Here is a 14,324-nt window from a genome sequence, read left to right as displayed (position 1 = left end):
TGTTGCCTGATATGGAGGGAAGGCCTTATGAGGAAAGGCTGAGGGACTTGAGGCTGTTTTCATTAGAGAGGAGAATGTTGAGAGGTGACTTAATTAAGATTTACAAAATAATCAGAGGGTTAGATAGAGTGGACAGTGAGAGCCTTTTTCCTCAGATGGTGATGGCTAGCATGAGGGGACATAGCTTTAAACTGAGGGGTGATAGATATAGGACAGATGTCAGAGGTAGTTCCTTTACTCAGAGAGTAGTAGGAACATGGAATGCCTGCCTGCAACAGTAGTGGACTCACCAACTTTAAGGGCATTTAAATGGTCATTGGATAAACATATGGATGAAAATGGAATAGTGTAGGATAGATGGGCTTCAGATTGGTTCCACAGGTTGGCGCAACATCGAGGGCCAAAGGGGCTGTACTGCGCTGTAATGTTCTATGGCAGGTTTATGGAATTCGATTTAGGCCAGCCACAATCTTAATGACTGGCAGAACAATGATGGGCCAAATGGTCCCCCTCCTATGATTATTTAGAGGATCTGTCAGCTGTATAAGAACTGAGAGCATAAGCCATGTTTAAGAGTGGAACTAATAACTGTTTCCTTAATACACATTTATTCTGAATTATATCAAACCCCAAAAGGCCAAATAAGAAACGGCCATCAGCAACCACTTTAGAATAAATTTGATATCCAGTAACTTCACAGTTGTATGTTAAAATTAAACCATTCTTAGTTAAAAAAAAATCACTTCAAGGAAATGTTAAGTGAGAAGAGATAATACACACCCAACATTGGGTCTGAATGCATGGTTGGAACTTGGCTGCAGTCAAGGTGGTGAAGCAGCTCAATGCAACATTGTCCATCAACTGATACCTCAGAATTACTGAATTCCACTTACCAATTCTAAATATACCAGTACATGAAGAGTAACTGTGTCCTACCTGTTGCATATGGAAGGTCATATTGCCCTGGGAGTAACGGGTAGCCCATCCCAAGGTGATGATGTGAGGTGATCTGTCGCTGGGATGGTGAAGAACGGGGCCGTTCTTTATCGATCTCTCGTTCTCCTCGTTCTCTTTCATGAGGAGGTTTATCACTCGTCTAGGTTTTAAAAAAAATACCCATTAATATTACACACATCTTGGTCAATTTGCCTTAGTCAAGAGTACTCTTGTCTAAGATATCACATTAAGCCTCATTCCAGGATTCAAACTAATTACCCAGGTTGCAGTACTGTGCGGTGTCTGGACTGCTGTATTGTTTGGGGTGTGTTCTTCTGAATCAAGTGTTAAATTGAGATCCTGTCTCTCAAAATGGGCACAAACTATCATATGACACTATTTACAGAGCAGCTGGAAGTCTGTCTGGTGTCCTGGCTAAGCAGTCATTCAACACAGTTGTTGCTTGTGGGAACAATTCATGTCAAGACAAAGAAAAAGACCATCCACTTTCCTTGATGCATCAGTCAATTGTGAAGGGTATTTAGCTCGACCAAGGACACGGAGCACACTAACTGAGATATTCACCTCTGGAGGATAACTACGTTCCCCATATTATGAACACACAAGTTTCATCTTTATCAAAGCGAGGGATGTCAGTGCGAGGGAATGCCAACCCCAAGAGTAGAACAATTAAACGTAGCTCTCTTGTCATCTCAATAATATGCCTTTATCCAACCTCATCACATCAGTTGTCAAGCATTCTCAAGTCTTACTGGGAGAAAGTGACTAAATACAAAAACGGCAGAAAATGTGAGCATTGTGGTGTTGCTTGACTAGGCCTAAACCAGTTTCACTTTGAATCATTATACTTAGCAGATGGAGATTTCCAACCGTTCTCAACTGAAGATCACTTTACATTTTAAGGTGATGGCTTAACAGTTTTGAAATTACAAATTTGAGAAATCCATTCTACCAGTACTACCTTGCAGTGAGCATCCCTCCACAAGATATTTTCGCATGAACCAAAATGCAATACTCTCTGTCCAGTCCTGGACTAGTTAAAAGATGGCTAGCCTCCTCTAATACAGAAACAGAGAAGTCCCCTTTAAGTAAAATTCAAAATAAAAAAATATTAATTCATGTTGCCCTAATTTACAATTTAGCAGTGCTACAATGGGCGAAATGAATACGATAGCTGGAGGCAGGTTTGGAGCTCAGTGGGGTTCTGAACAAATTTCTACTACACTTGCACATCAGTACATGACTGCGGCTGATCAGCGTGCTTTCTGAGGCCTAGAGTAATATCACTGAGTAGCCCTTTGCCTGCATAGCAGCACAGCTCAAGTAGAATGGAGGCAAGGCTGGGATTTTGACAATGCTACCAATTCTTTGCAAAGTAAAAAAATCAACAATTTTGACCAACATAAAGCATCAACTCTGGCTAATAAATCTATTAAGACAAAATTATATCTATTTGTAATCAGATTACCCATTCTCTTTGTTCTATTAATGTTAATATTTTGGAGATTGGAGGCTGGGATGGTGAAGAACTGGGGCCGTTCTTTATCGATCGCTCGCTCTCCTCGTTCTCTTTCATGAGGAGGTTTGACCTTATAGAGGTGTATGAAATGATGAGGGGCACAGATAGGGCAAAGAGCCAAGGTCTTTTCCCAGGGGTAGGGGAGTCCAAAACTAGATGGCATAAGGTGAGAGGGAAAAGATTTAACAAGGACCTGAGGAGTAACTTTTTCACACAGAGGGTGATACATGTAGGAAACAAGCTTCCAGAGAAAGTAGTGGAGGTGGGTATGACTACAACATTTCAAAGGCATCTGGATGGGTACATGAATAGGAGGGTTTCGAGGGATATGGAGCATGTGCTGGTAAATAGGACTGGGTCGGATTGGGATGTCTGGTGAGCACAGACAAGTTGGACCAAAGGGTCTGTCACTGTGTTGTATGACTCTCTTAACTGCACATGACAGCTGAATTTCAGCTTTTTATCAAGCAGCCTGCGTTACATTGGAATGACAGGCGAACTATCAGGACTGAGGTGCGACCAGGCAGTTTAGGAGACTGACCGAATAAGAGAAAGAAGTTTAGCACGTAATTTAGGTTACAGTGCCCCTCCACTCTGTCTCACAGCAGTGAACAAACTCCGATGAAGTATTGAGTATTTACTTCTAACTGAGAAATCTACACAAAGAATCAAAATGCAGGAAACCAAATAGGACACGAGACAATGAAACCGAGGTAATATTTCCCAGATGATACCAAGCTGGACTTCCAAACTGAGAAAGACTGAAAGAGAGAGGGCACAGAGTCCTACAGATGTCACCAAACAGTCAGATCAAAAGACTACAGCAATAAGCCTAAATTTCAACAGAGCAAGGATGAGCAATGGAGGGAGCCTGTTTATAAGATTCTGTAGAATAAGAGATACAATCAGATCGATCTAGTAACAGGTACAGCTGTGTAAAACGGGAGGGCTAGGGAGAGAAAGGTCACAGACAGGCCTTCCAGTACCTTGACCAGGAGCACGAGTGGAAGTGGATGAACAGGGTTAGATGAAGCACTGGAAAGGCCTGCCTTTTACAGGAGAATGGAGTGTTGCTGAGAGGAAGAGATACTGTGTACAGAATGAGAAAGCGAGCTGCTTGGAGACATTCCTTTTGAAATGCAAGATCAGAGGGAGCAGTGAGAACGTTCACTGATGAAAAAATTCAAACAGAATCACCAAGGGTAAAAGGCAGCAGCTGCTAGTTGGACACAGGAAATCAAGAAATGGGGAATTAGCAAGAGATCAGATTTTTTTTATTGCCCTTTAAAAACAAAGACGATTCAAAGAACAAATAATAATTGTACAGCACAGGAATAGGCCCTTCAGCCCACCAAGCTTATGCCCAAATTATATCTTTCCAAACTGAAAACCTTTCGCCTCCACACGGTCCGTATGCCTCTATTCATATATTTGTCATGGTGCCTCTTTAATTATGCTATTATATCCTTCTGTACCCCCTCCTCTGGTAGTGCATTCCAGACATTTACCACCCTCCTTGTAAACAAATGTCTCTCACATCTCAGTTAAACTTTCCCCTTTTTTACCTTAAATCCATGTCCCAGTAATTGACATTGCTACCCTGGGGAAAAAAGACTCCGACTATCCTTTCTATCCATAGCCCTCGTAATTTTGTAAATTTCTATCAGGTTGCCCTTCAGCCTATAACTTTTAGGTGAAAACAATATTTTTCCAACCTCGCCTCATAGATTTTACCCTCCAAGTCAGGCAAGGCCCTGGTAAACCCACCATATTAAGGAGATTTAAACAATCTTTGGATAAGCACATGGATGATGATGATGGGATAGTGTAGGGGGACGAGCTGAGAATAGTTCACAGGTCGGTGCAACTTTGAGGGCTGAAGGGCCTGTTCTGCGCTGTACTGTTCTATGTTCTAAACATTTTCTGTACCCTCTCCAAAGCCTCAACATTCCTCTGGGAGTCTGACAACTAGGACTGTACATAATATTCCAAATGTGGAATACAGCTGCAACATAACTTACGAGTATACTCTGTGCACCAATCAATGAAGGCAAACACGTATCTGCTTTCTTGACCACATTATCCACTGTGTTGTTACTTTCTGGGAACTATGGACCTGTATGCCGAGATCCCTCTGTATGTTAATACTTCTAAGGGTTCTGCCATTGACTGTATACTTCCCACCAGCATTAAACCTTCCAAAATGCTTCACCTCATGTTTATCCAGATTAAATTCCATCTGCCATTTCTCTGCCCAAGTTTTCACCCTATCTATATCCTGTTGTAACCTCTGGCAATCCTCCACACTATCTGCAGCTAATCCAATCATTGTGTCATCTGCAAACTTACCAATTAGATCATCTACATTCTCTTCAAAAACATTTATATATAATACAAACAAGGGTGCCAGCACAGATCTCTGTTGAACACTATTTTGCCAATCAGGAAAACACCCTTACACCACTCCTGTCTGTTTTCCATGACCAAGTCAGTTCTATATCCATCTTACCAGCTCACTGCAGATTCCATGTGACTTCACCTTTTGTATTAGCCTGCCATAAGGGACCTTGTCAAAGGTCTTACTGAAGCCTATGTAGACAAAATCAATGCCCTGCTGTCAATCATCTTTGTCACTTGATCAAAAAACTCTATCAACTTTGTGAGACATGATCTGCTCCATACAAAGCCATGCTGCCTATTGCTAATATGTCCACGTTTTTCCAAATGTGAGTAAACCCTGTTTCTAAGACTGTTCTCCAATAATTGAGTAAGGCCACTGGCCTGTAATTTCCCAGATAATCCTTGTTTCCCTTCTTAAACAGAGGAACAATACTGGCTATTCTCCATTCCGCTGGGACCTCGACAAGGCCCAAGCAATTTCCTTCCTCACCTCCCATCAGGTCCTGGGAACTTGTCTACTTTAATACTTTTCAAAACACTCAACATCAATTTTATATCGACATACCCTAGAATATCAACATATCTCTCCTGAGACTCACCATCCACCATATCCTTTACCTTTGTGAATATTAATGACAGTAATTGTTGAGGACCTTACCCATTTCCTCTGGTTTCAGGTATAAATCCCCTCCTTTCCCTGGCTGCCTTCTTGTTCCTTATAAATGGATAAAGCACTTTGGGGTTTTCCTTGATCCTGTTTACCAAGGACATCTCATGGCCTCTCTTAGCTCTCCTAACTTCTTGTTTTTTTTCCCCTGCTTTCTTTATATGCTCGAGAGACCTGTCTGTCTTCAGTTTCCTAAACCTTACGTACGCTTCTCCTTTCCTTTTGACAAAGCTCACAATTTCTCTCATCATTCAAGGTTCCCGAATATTGCCATCCTTATCCTTCATTTTCACAGGAATATGCTGGTCCTGAACTCTAATCAACTGGCCGTTAAAAGATGTGGATTTACCCTCAAACAGCTGATTCCAATCTACATTCCTCAGTTCCAACCTAATATTATTATAGTCAGCCACCTCCCATCTGTATTTTCACCAGATGACTACTCTTATCCCCACCCATAGGTAACCTAAAACTTACAGAATTAAAGTCGCTGTTCCCAAGTTGCTTTCCCACTGAAACTTTGATTATTGCCCAATATCAGATCGAGAACGGCCCCTTCCCGAGTTGGACTATTTACACATTGCTTCAAGAAACCCTCCTGAGCACACCTAGCAAATTCCCTCCCCCCAATCCAAACCCCTGGCACTAAGAGAGCCCAAGTCAACATAGATGAAGTTAAAATCACCCACCAGAGCAACCCTATTTTTACATTTGTTTCATAATCTGTCCACATCTGTTCCTCTATCACCCACTGGCTTTTGGGAGGCCTGTATTAAAACCCAAAGGGGATTGCACCCTTGAGCTCTACCCACACTGCATTGCCGGATGAACCCTCCAAGGTGTCATCCCTCAGTACAGCTGTAATAATCTTTATAATCATAACACATCTCCCCCAAGCTCTTTCACATCCCCCTCTATCATGTCTGAAACATCTAAATCCTGGAATGTTAAGTTGCCAGTTGTCACTCTCTCAATCAGTCTCTGTAATAACTACAGGAACATAACTATATATAATAATCCAAGCTGCAAGTTCATTTTTGTTACCTGTCATATTTCTCGCGTTAAAACAAATACATTTCAGTCCCACTGTGCTCAGTAACTCCCCTATCTGTTCTTCTTAGCCTGACTGGCCACAGTCTCTAACTCCTCCCTTAGCCATTTCATATGCTGGTCCACTATTCTGGTTGCTAACCCCGCACAACATTAGTTTAAACCCTCCTGAACCCCCTGCCAGGATAGTGGTGTCCCTCCAGTTTAGATGCAACCTGTCCTTCGTGTACAGGTCCCACCTGCCCCAGAAAACATTCCAATGATCAACATATCGGATGTCGTCCCTTCTACACCAGCTCTTTAGCCACATATTTAACTGTACTATGTTCTTAGTCCTAGCCTTGCTGGTACAGGGAGTACTCCCAAGATTGCAACCCTGCTTTTCAACCTCCTCCCTAGTCCCTGACTCCATTTGCAGGGCCTCATTATTCTTCCTGCCTTATGTTGCTAGTATCAATGTGTATCATGACCCTCGGTCTGAAGTGTTTATTTTAATGCAAGGAGTATGACCAGTAAGGCAAATGAACTGAGAGTCATAGAGATGTACAGCATGGAAACAGACCCTTCGGTCCAACCCGTCCATACCGACCAGATATCCCAACCCAATCTAGTCCCACCCACCAGCACCCAGCTCATATCACTCCAAACCCTTCCTATTCATATACCCATCCAAATGCCTCTTAAATGTTGCAGTTGTACCAGCCTCCACCACTTCCTCTGGCAGCTCATTCCATACACGTACCATCCTCTGTGTGAAAACGTTGCCCCTTAGATCTCTTTTATATCTTTCCCCTCTCACCCTAAACCTATGCCCTCTACTTCTGGACTCCCCGAACCCAGAGAAAAGACTTTGTCTATTTACCCTATCCATGCCCCTCATAATTTTGTAAACCTCTATAAGGTCACCCCTCAGCCTCCGACGTTCCAGGGAAAACAGCCCCAGCCTGTTCAGCCTCTCCCTGTAGCTCAGATCCTCTAACCCTGGCAACATCCTTGTAAATCTTTTCTGAACCTTTTCAAGTTTCACAACATCTTTCCCATAGGAAGGAGACCAGAATTGCACGCAATATTCCAACAGTGGCCTAACCAATATCTTGTACAGCTGCAACATGACCTCCCAACTCCTGTACTCAATACTCTGACCAATAAAGGAAAGCATACCAAACGTCTTCTTCACTATGCTATAACTAGGATTTTGAGATCGTCCTGCGCATGCTCAGAGACCTTCTTGGGATTTCAATCACTTCAAAAGGTTAAAGCTATATGCACTGAGAGTGAAAGAAATTTGATGACTGTAGAGTGCACTCAATGTCAAACGGGTTAATGACATTCATCAAGTGAAGGTACAGACACTGGGGAGAGACCACAATGGGAAAGAGAGGAGATCCCAAAGTTACTGAAAAGGAAGCAAACGTCAAGCTATCAGTTTTAGATGTCAAAGAGAATAGGGCAAGAAGGAAAGTGTGTGGCACTGAAATACAGGATTAGCTATGAAAGTGTTGAATGGCACAAGGGTTTGATAGGCCAAAAGTCTTTCACCCACTTCTATTTTCTCTGCTTCTATGACGCAAATGGAACATCTAAATGACATAGCTCGAACTGATTCGGTCATGCTAACTTGTTTTGAAATGCACAGTTTAACGGTTTGGAGAATGGTGTGGGTTCTATACTAAAACAATCTAGAAAGTGGTTCTGAATTAGGGGCTATTTGATTTAACCGGTATTGCATGGTATAAAATGAGCTGCTGTGTTCCCAGTAGACAGAGGTCATCTCCGCTATGGTGCCAGCCTTGCTTACTTACTGTTGGTGACCTGCTCTTGTACTGACTGGCATGCTGCTGCAGGATATCAAGGGCCATCGATTCAGAGCTCGGCTTGCTACCTCCACCAGGGCTCCCACGAGCTCGATCGCTATCTTCGTGCCCTGGAACCTTATTGGCATAAGGCGAGAAAGAGAATCCGGAGGACAGGTACGACCCTGAAAAGCAGATCATCCAAATTAATCACAACAATGGCATTAACTTGCAACCTAATTATAAAGGTATAAAAGTTCATAATTTCATAAAATATAGGAGCAGAATTAGGCATTTGGCCCATCGAGTCTTCTCTGCCATTCGATCATGGCTGATAGGTTCCTCACCCCCATTTTCCTGCCTTCTCCCCATAACCCTTCAACCCATTACCAATTAAATCTGTAACTCCTCCTTAAATTTACTCACTATCACAGCATCTGCCGCACTTTGGCGTAGCGAACTCCAGAGATTCACAACCCTTTGGGAGAAGTAGTTTCTCCTCAACTCTCCTTTAAATTTGCTGCCCCTTGTCCTAAGACTATGACCTCTCATCCTTGAATGCCCCTAAAGAGGAATCATCTGCTCCACGTTTATTTTATCCACACCTTCAATCATCTTGAATACCTCAATTTAATCTCCCCTCATTCTTCTAAATTCCAGAGAGAGTAGAGGCCTAAACTGTTCAATCTCTCTTCATACGACAAACTGCTCATCTCTGGGATCCATCTTGTGAACCTCCTCTGAACTACATCCAATGCCACAACACCTTTCCTCAAATAAGAGGACCAAAACGGTGCACAACACTCCAGGTGCAGTCTCACCAATAGCTTGTACCATTGCAACAATATTTCCTTACCTTTATATTCTATTCCTTCAGCTATAAAAGCCAATTCACTTTCTTTATTATCTGCTGTGCCTGTGTGGCTAGTTTTCTGTGACTCATGAATGAGGATACCCTGATCCCTCTGCACCGGAGGGCCCCGAAGTCTCTCCCCATTGAGATAATAGGCTGCCTTCTCATTTTTACAACCAAAGTGCCTGACCTCACACTTATCCTCATTAAACTGGTTGGACCTAAGGGTCTGTTTCCATGCTGTACATCTCTATGACTCCATGCCACATTTAGCCCCATCTCCTAACCTATCCATATCTATTTGAAAGGTTCTTATTTCCTCATTGCAATTTACCATCCCAACTGTTTTTGTGTCATCCACAAATTTGACTCTCGAGCCTTCTATCCCTGTACCCAAGTTGTTAATATAAATTGTAAATAGCTGGGGTCCAAGGACGGAACCCCATGGCACCCCACTATTACGCCTTGCCATCTAGAAAAAAAACCATTTATCCCAACTCTCTGTCCATCAGCCTATCATCTATTCAAGCTAATAAATTAGTCATAAACCCATATGATCCAATCTTATGAATTAACCTTATCAAACACCTTCCGGAAATCAAGATATATTACATTTACAGGAGCCCCCTTATCCACTTTGCTTGTTACATTTTTGAAGAACTCTAGAAAATTAACCAAACATGATTTGCCCTTCATAATACCATGCTGACTCTGATGGATAGCGTTTTGATATTGCTTCATTGATAATTGATTTGAACACTTCCCAACAACAGATGTTAAACTAACTAGTCTGTAATTTCCCACTTACTGTCTCCTTCCCTTATTGAAATATTAGCAATTTTCCAAACCACTGGAACCCTTTCCATGTCAAGGCAATTTTGGAAAATTGTAACCAATGGATCCACTATCTCCACTGCCACTTCCTTTAATATCCTAGGATGTAGGCCATCAGGCCCAGGGGACTTGTCTGCCCTCAATCCTAATAGCTTGCTGAGCACCTTTTCTCTATTGATGCTGATTGTTCTAAGTTGCCACCTTGACTTGCCCGTTCCAATAGGAATGGTATTATTGTAGCGCTCAGGATCATGCCAACTTCAATTCATTGCAGTGGTTGTGTTTAATCTAAGGTCTTTTCCAAGGACAGATCTGTTGTGGTCAGAGAAGATTCAGGGGTCTTGTGCTATAATGAGAATTTAGAACACGATTTTAAAACAAAATGGGTGGCTCAATGCTTAACACTGCTGCCTCACAGCACCAGGGACCCAGGCTTGATTCCCGCCTTGGGCGACTGTCTTTGTGGAGTTTGCACATTCTCCCTGTGTCTGCGTGGGTTTCTTCCAGGTGCTCCACTTTCCTCCCATGATCCAAAGATGTGCAGGTCAGATGAATTGGCTATGCTAAATTGTCCATAGTGTTAGGTGTATTAGTCAAGGGTAAATGGGGAATCGGTCTGGGTGGGTTACTCTTCAGAGGGTCAGTGTGGATTTGTTGGGCCCAAGGGCCTGTACCCATACTGCAGGGAATCTAATTATTCTCCAGTATGACAGCTGAGGCAAAGTATTGATTTAGCATCTCTGCCATTTCATTGTTCCCCACTATTAATTCTCCGGTTTCATCTTCCAAGGCATCAACATTCACCTTTGCGACTCTCTTCCCTTTTATAAACCTACAGAAGCTTTTGCTATCTTTTCGCTATTTTGTGCTGGTTTTCTTTCGTAATTTACCGTAGCTCTTTTCATTGATTTTTTTTCATATCCCTTTATGTCTGTTTGAAAGCTTTCCAATCTTCTAGCCTGCCACTGGCCTTTGCAATTTGGCATACCTTAGTTTTTGACTTAATATTGTCCTTGACCATCTTGTTTAGCCATGGATGCTTTTTACCCCCCTTACCATCTTTCTTTCTCACTGGATACATTTTAGTTGTGAGGAATTGAGTAGCTCCTTAAACATCTACCACTGCTCATCCGCTGTCTTACCATTTAGCCTTCCTGCCCAATCAACTCTGGACAAATCTGTTCTCATGCCTATGTAATTTCCTTTGTTTAATTCCAGAACACTACTGTGGGACTTCATTTTCTCACCCCCAAATTGGATTTTGAATTCTGTCACACTATAGTCACTACTCCCTAGAGTATCCTTAACTATGATGCCATCAATTAATCTCTTCTCATTACACAGTACCAAATCCAGAGTAGCCTGTTCTCTGACTTGGTTCCATAACATACTGCTCCAAGAAATAATCTCTAATACTTCAATGAACTCTGCCTCCAGGCAACTATTGCCAATTTGATTCTTCCAATCTATGTGTATGTTAACATCACCCATGATTATTGCCGTGCCTTTTCTGCAACCCTCTAATATTTCCTCATACCAAGTATATTTTCCCTTCGCTATTTCTTATTTCTACCTAGACTCATTCCAGACCTTGATCTCCAGTGCTTATGTCATTTCTCTTTATAGCACTGATCGCTTCCTTCACCAGCAAAGTTATACCATCCCCATTTCCTTTCAGTCTATCTTTCCCAAAAAGTCAAATCTGAAGTGAGGCAGCCATTGAAGGAACTGTCTATGCCTCCAATAGCTTTTAAGATAAAATTGGGAAACACGTCTATACTCAAAAACATAAGAGGACTTTGGATCTCTCTTCCACAAACAGCGACCGTTAACTAAAAGCATTAAAGATAAAATACATAAAGTTATCACAGACCCAGAGGCACACTCTCATTAGAGAGGTGGCTGGTGGTAGTTTGACCCGAGGGTCACCATCCCTCAGGTGAGGGGAGTAGTTGAGAAAGGAGTCCTTCACATAGCCACAGCTCGTGTGGAAATTAAACCCATGAGTTGGCATCACTCTGCATCATAGACCAGCAATCTAGCTAACTGACCCCTTAACAAAACACCATTAAGGATATGAGTCGCAGATGGGTACACTGAGTTTTTGTTGCTGTTCTTTTCACATGAGAATTACTGGCTAGCATTTATCACCTTTGAGGTAGTGGTGGTAAGCCAGCTTCCTGAATCACTGCAGTCCGTGTCATTTAACTAAACCCACGGTGCTTTTTCCTTTCTCATTTGGTAATTCCAGAGGCAGCTAACAATCGACCACATTGCTACAGGTCTGGAATCTCAGATAAGCCAGACCAGGTAAGGATGGCAGATTTGAAATTCGTGAATAGGTGGATTTTACTGACAATCTGGTAGTTTCATGATTAGTAATGAGACTAGCATTTCTTCCAGATTTATTAATTAATTGTATTTAAATTCTCCCAGCTGCCTTAAGCAGATGGTTCTGAATTGTGGCACAGGCTCAAGATCTTAAATGACCTGTGTTTGTTCTTGTGTGCCTGTATAACTGCTAATCTGAATCTCTCAGATTTAATCATGCAAATCAGCTCTAATTGTACAGAGTAGCTGGCAGGACACAAATTACTGCAATGAATTCCTTTTTGAGAGGACAAACTTTTCTTGGTTACCAATGACTTCTCACACTGATCTCAGAATATATGAGCAAATTACTATAAATGCTGGAATCTGTAATGAAAACAACCAATGCTGGAGATCACAGCGGGTCAGACTGGGTGACTGCTTTGCAGAATGCCTTCGGCCTGTGTGTAAGCATGACCCCAATGTTCCTATAGCTGGCCATTTTAACACAGCGCTCTGCTCGCATGCCCATCTGTCTGTCCTCAGCACGTTGCAGTGTTCCAGTGAATCACAGCGCAAACTGGAGGAACATCCCATTTTCAGACTCGGCACTTTACAGCCTTCTGGACTTTATACTGAGTTCAACCCCGTGAGATTGTGAACTAATTCCCATTTCTTCCCTTTCTTTTAGCCTTTACTTGTTACATTCCCTATTATCATAACCTCTCTCCCCTCCCCCAGTGGACTGTCTGCCCTTTCAAATTAGACACACCATTGTTCTGCCGTTCTCACATTCCGATCACTTAATCTGAGCCATCAACATTTTCCCCCTCCCTCCCACCTCCCCTCCCTACTCTCACGTCCCCCCTCACCCAACTATAGCATAAATGCTGCTCCCTTGACACTTCATTTCAGCTCTGGTGAAGATTCACCTAGACTTGAACCGTGAGCTTGCACTCTCCCATCGATGCTGTCTGATCTGTTGTCACCTACAGCGTTTGTTGTTTTCAGAATATAATATACCCAGCTGTATTAAGTCAAGTGGTGCCTTTGGGGTCATCTGTTGATTATTTTTCCCTGATGAAGAGTTTATGCGCGAAACATCGATTCTCTTGCTCCTCGGATGCTGCCTGACTGGCTGTGCTTTTCCAGCACCACACTCTTCGACTCTATTCCAGATAAAAAAAACAATGCATACACTCCACCTGAGTTCATATATATTCTTAGGAACACAGGAATCACAGCCCTTGTCAGCACCATTTTATATTTTGAGAGATTTGGAGCTATAGTAGCTGTTGAACGGAGTGGATTTCCTGGTAAGCCATGATCACAGTGAATGGAGATTGAAGATCACACAACTGAATACCAACAATGCTCACATCACGTGAAATAATTATTTTTAAAAAGATCTCTCGCAGTTTACAGAGAAAATAATTTCTCTATAACTAGCCTCTCTAACTTAAGTATTTTGAATTGTTAGTTATCAGAAACACTTCAATCCTCCATATCAACAAAACAAACCCAAGTCTTTGTCCTCAAAATACCATCTTTGAAGCTTCAGTGTGATTCTGGTGATTCTGCATTGCATCCCTCTAGCCAATGTGTCCTTACCTGAGGTGCCCAAGACTGGACGGAATAGGATAAGAATGAGCTTCATTTAACTGTATTCAAACTCCTAGAATTCCTTCCTTAATGACACTGGGGGTCGACCCACAGCAGGTGGACTGCAATGGTTCAAGAAGGTAGCTGACCACCACCTTCTCAAGGGCAACGAGGGATGGACAATATATGCTGGCCAGCCAGCAATGCCCACATCCCACAAATAACTAAAAACTACAACTTCCTTCTCTCTGTGTTCCAGTCTGAGAAAAAGTCAAAATCCCATTCTTCTTTTCAATTGCCATTATTCTTTTATCTGTCTACTTGGTTTTAACGTGTAGT

General features: G+C 42.3%; 1 protein-coding gene across 11 annotated transcripts in view; it reads right to left on the bottom strand.

The window, feature by feature from the left end:
• The window catches only part of znf609b (zinc finger protein 609b), a 328,373-nt gene that overhangs the window by 18,264 nt on the left and 295,785 nt on the right, over nt 1-14,324 (bottom strand). For all 11 annotated transcript variants that reach the window (XM_087981999.1, XM_087982007.1, XM_087982001.1 and 8 more), the window contains 2 exons: nt 8,396-8,571; nt 937-1,096 (listed from right to left, as the gene is read on the bottom strand). In XM_087981999.1, coding sequence (XP_087838125.1) covers nt 937-1,096; nt 8,396-8,571 — 336 coding nt within the window. The remainder of the gene's footprint in view (nt 1-936; nt 1,097-8,395; nt 8,572-14,324) is intronic.

The sequence above is a fragment of the Chiloscyllium plagiosum genome, unplaced genomic scaffold (genome assembly GCF_037043375.1).
Source record: "Chiloscyllium plagiosum isolate Xiang-an unplaced genomic scaffold, Cpla_swu_hap1 HiC_scaffold_42, whole genome shotgun sequence".
Taxonomy (NCBI): Eukaryota; Metazoa; Chordata; class Chondrichthyes; order Orectolobiformes; family Hemiscylliidae; genus Chiloscyllium; species Chiloscyllium plagiosum.
The sequence above is the reverse complement of the archived record's forward strand: the minus strand, read 5'-3'. Positions and strand labels throughout refer to the sequence as shown.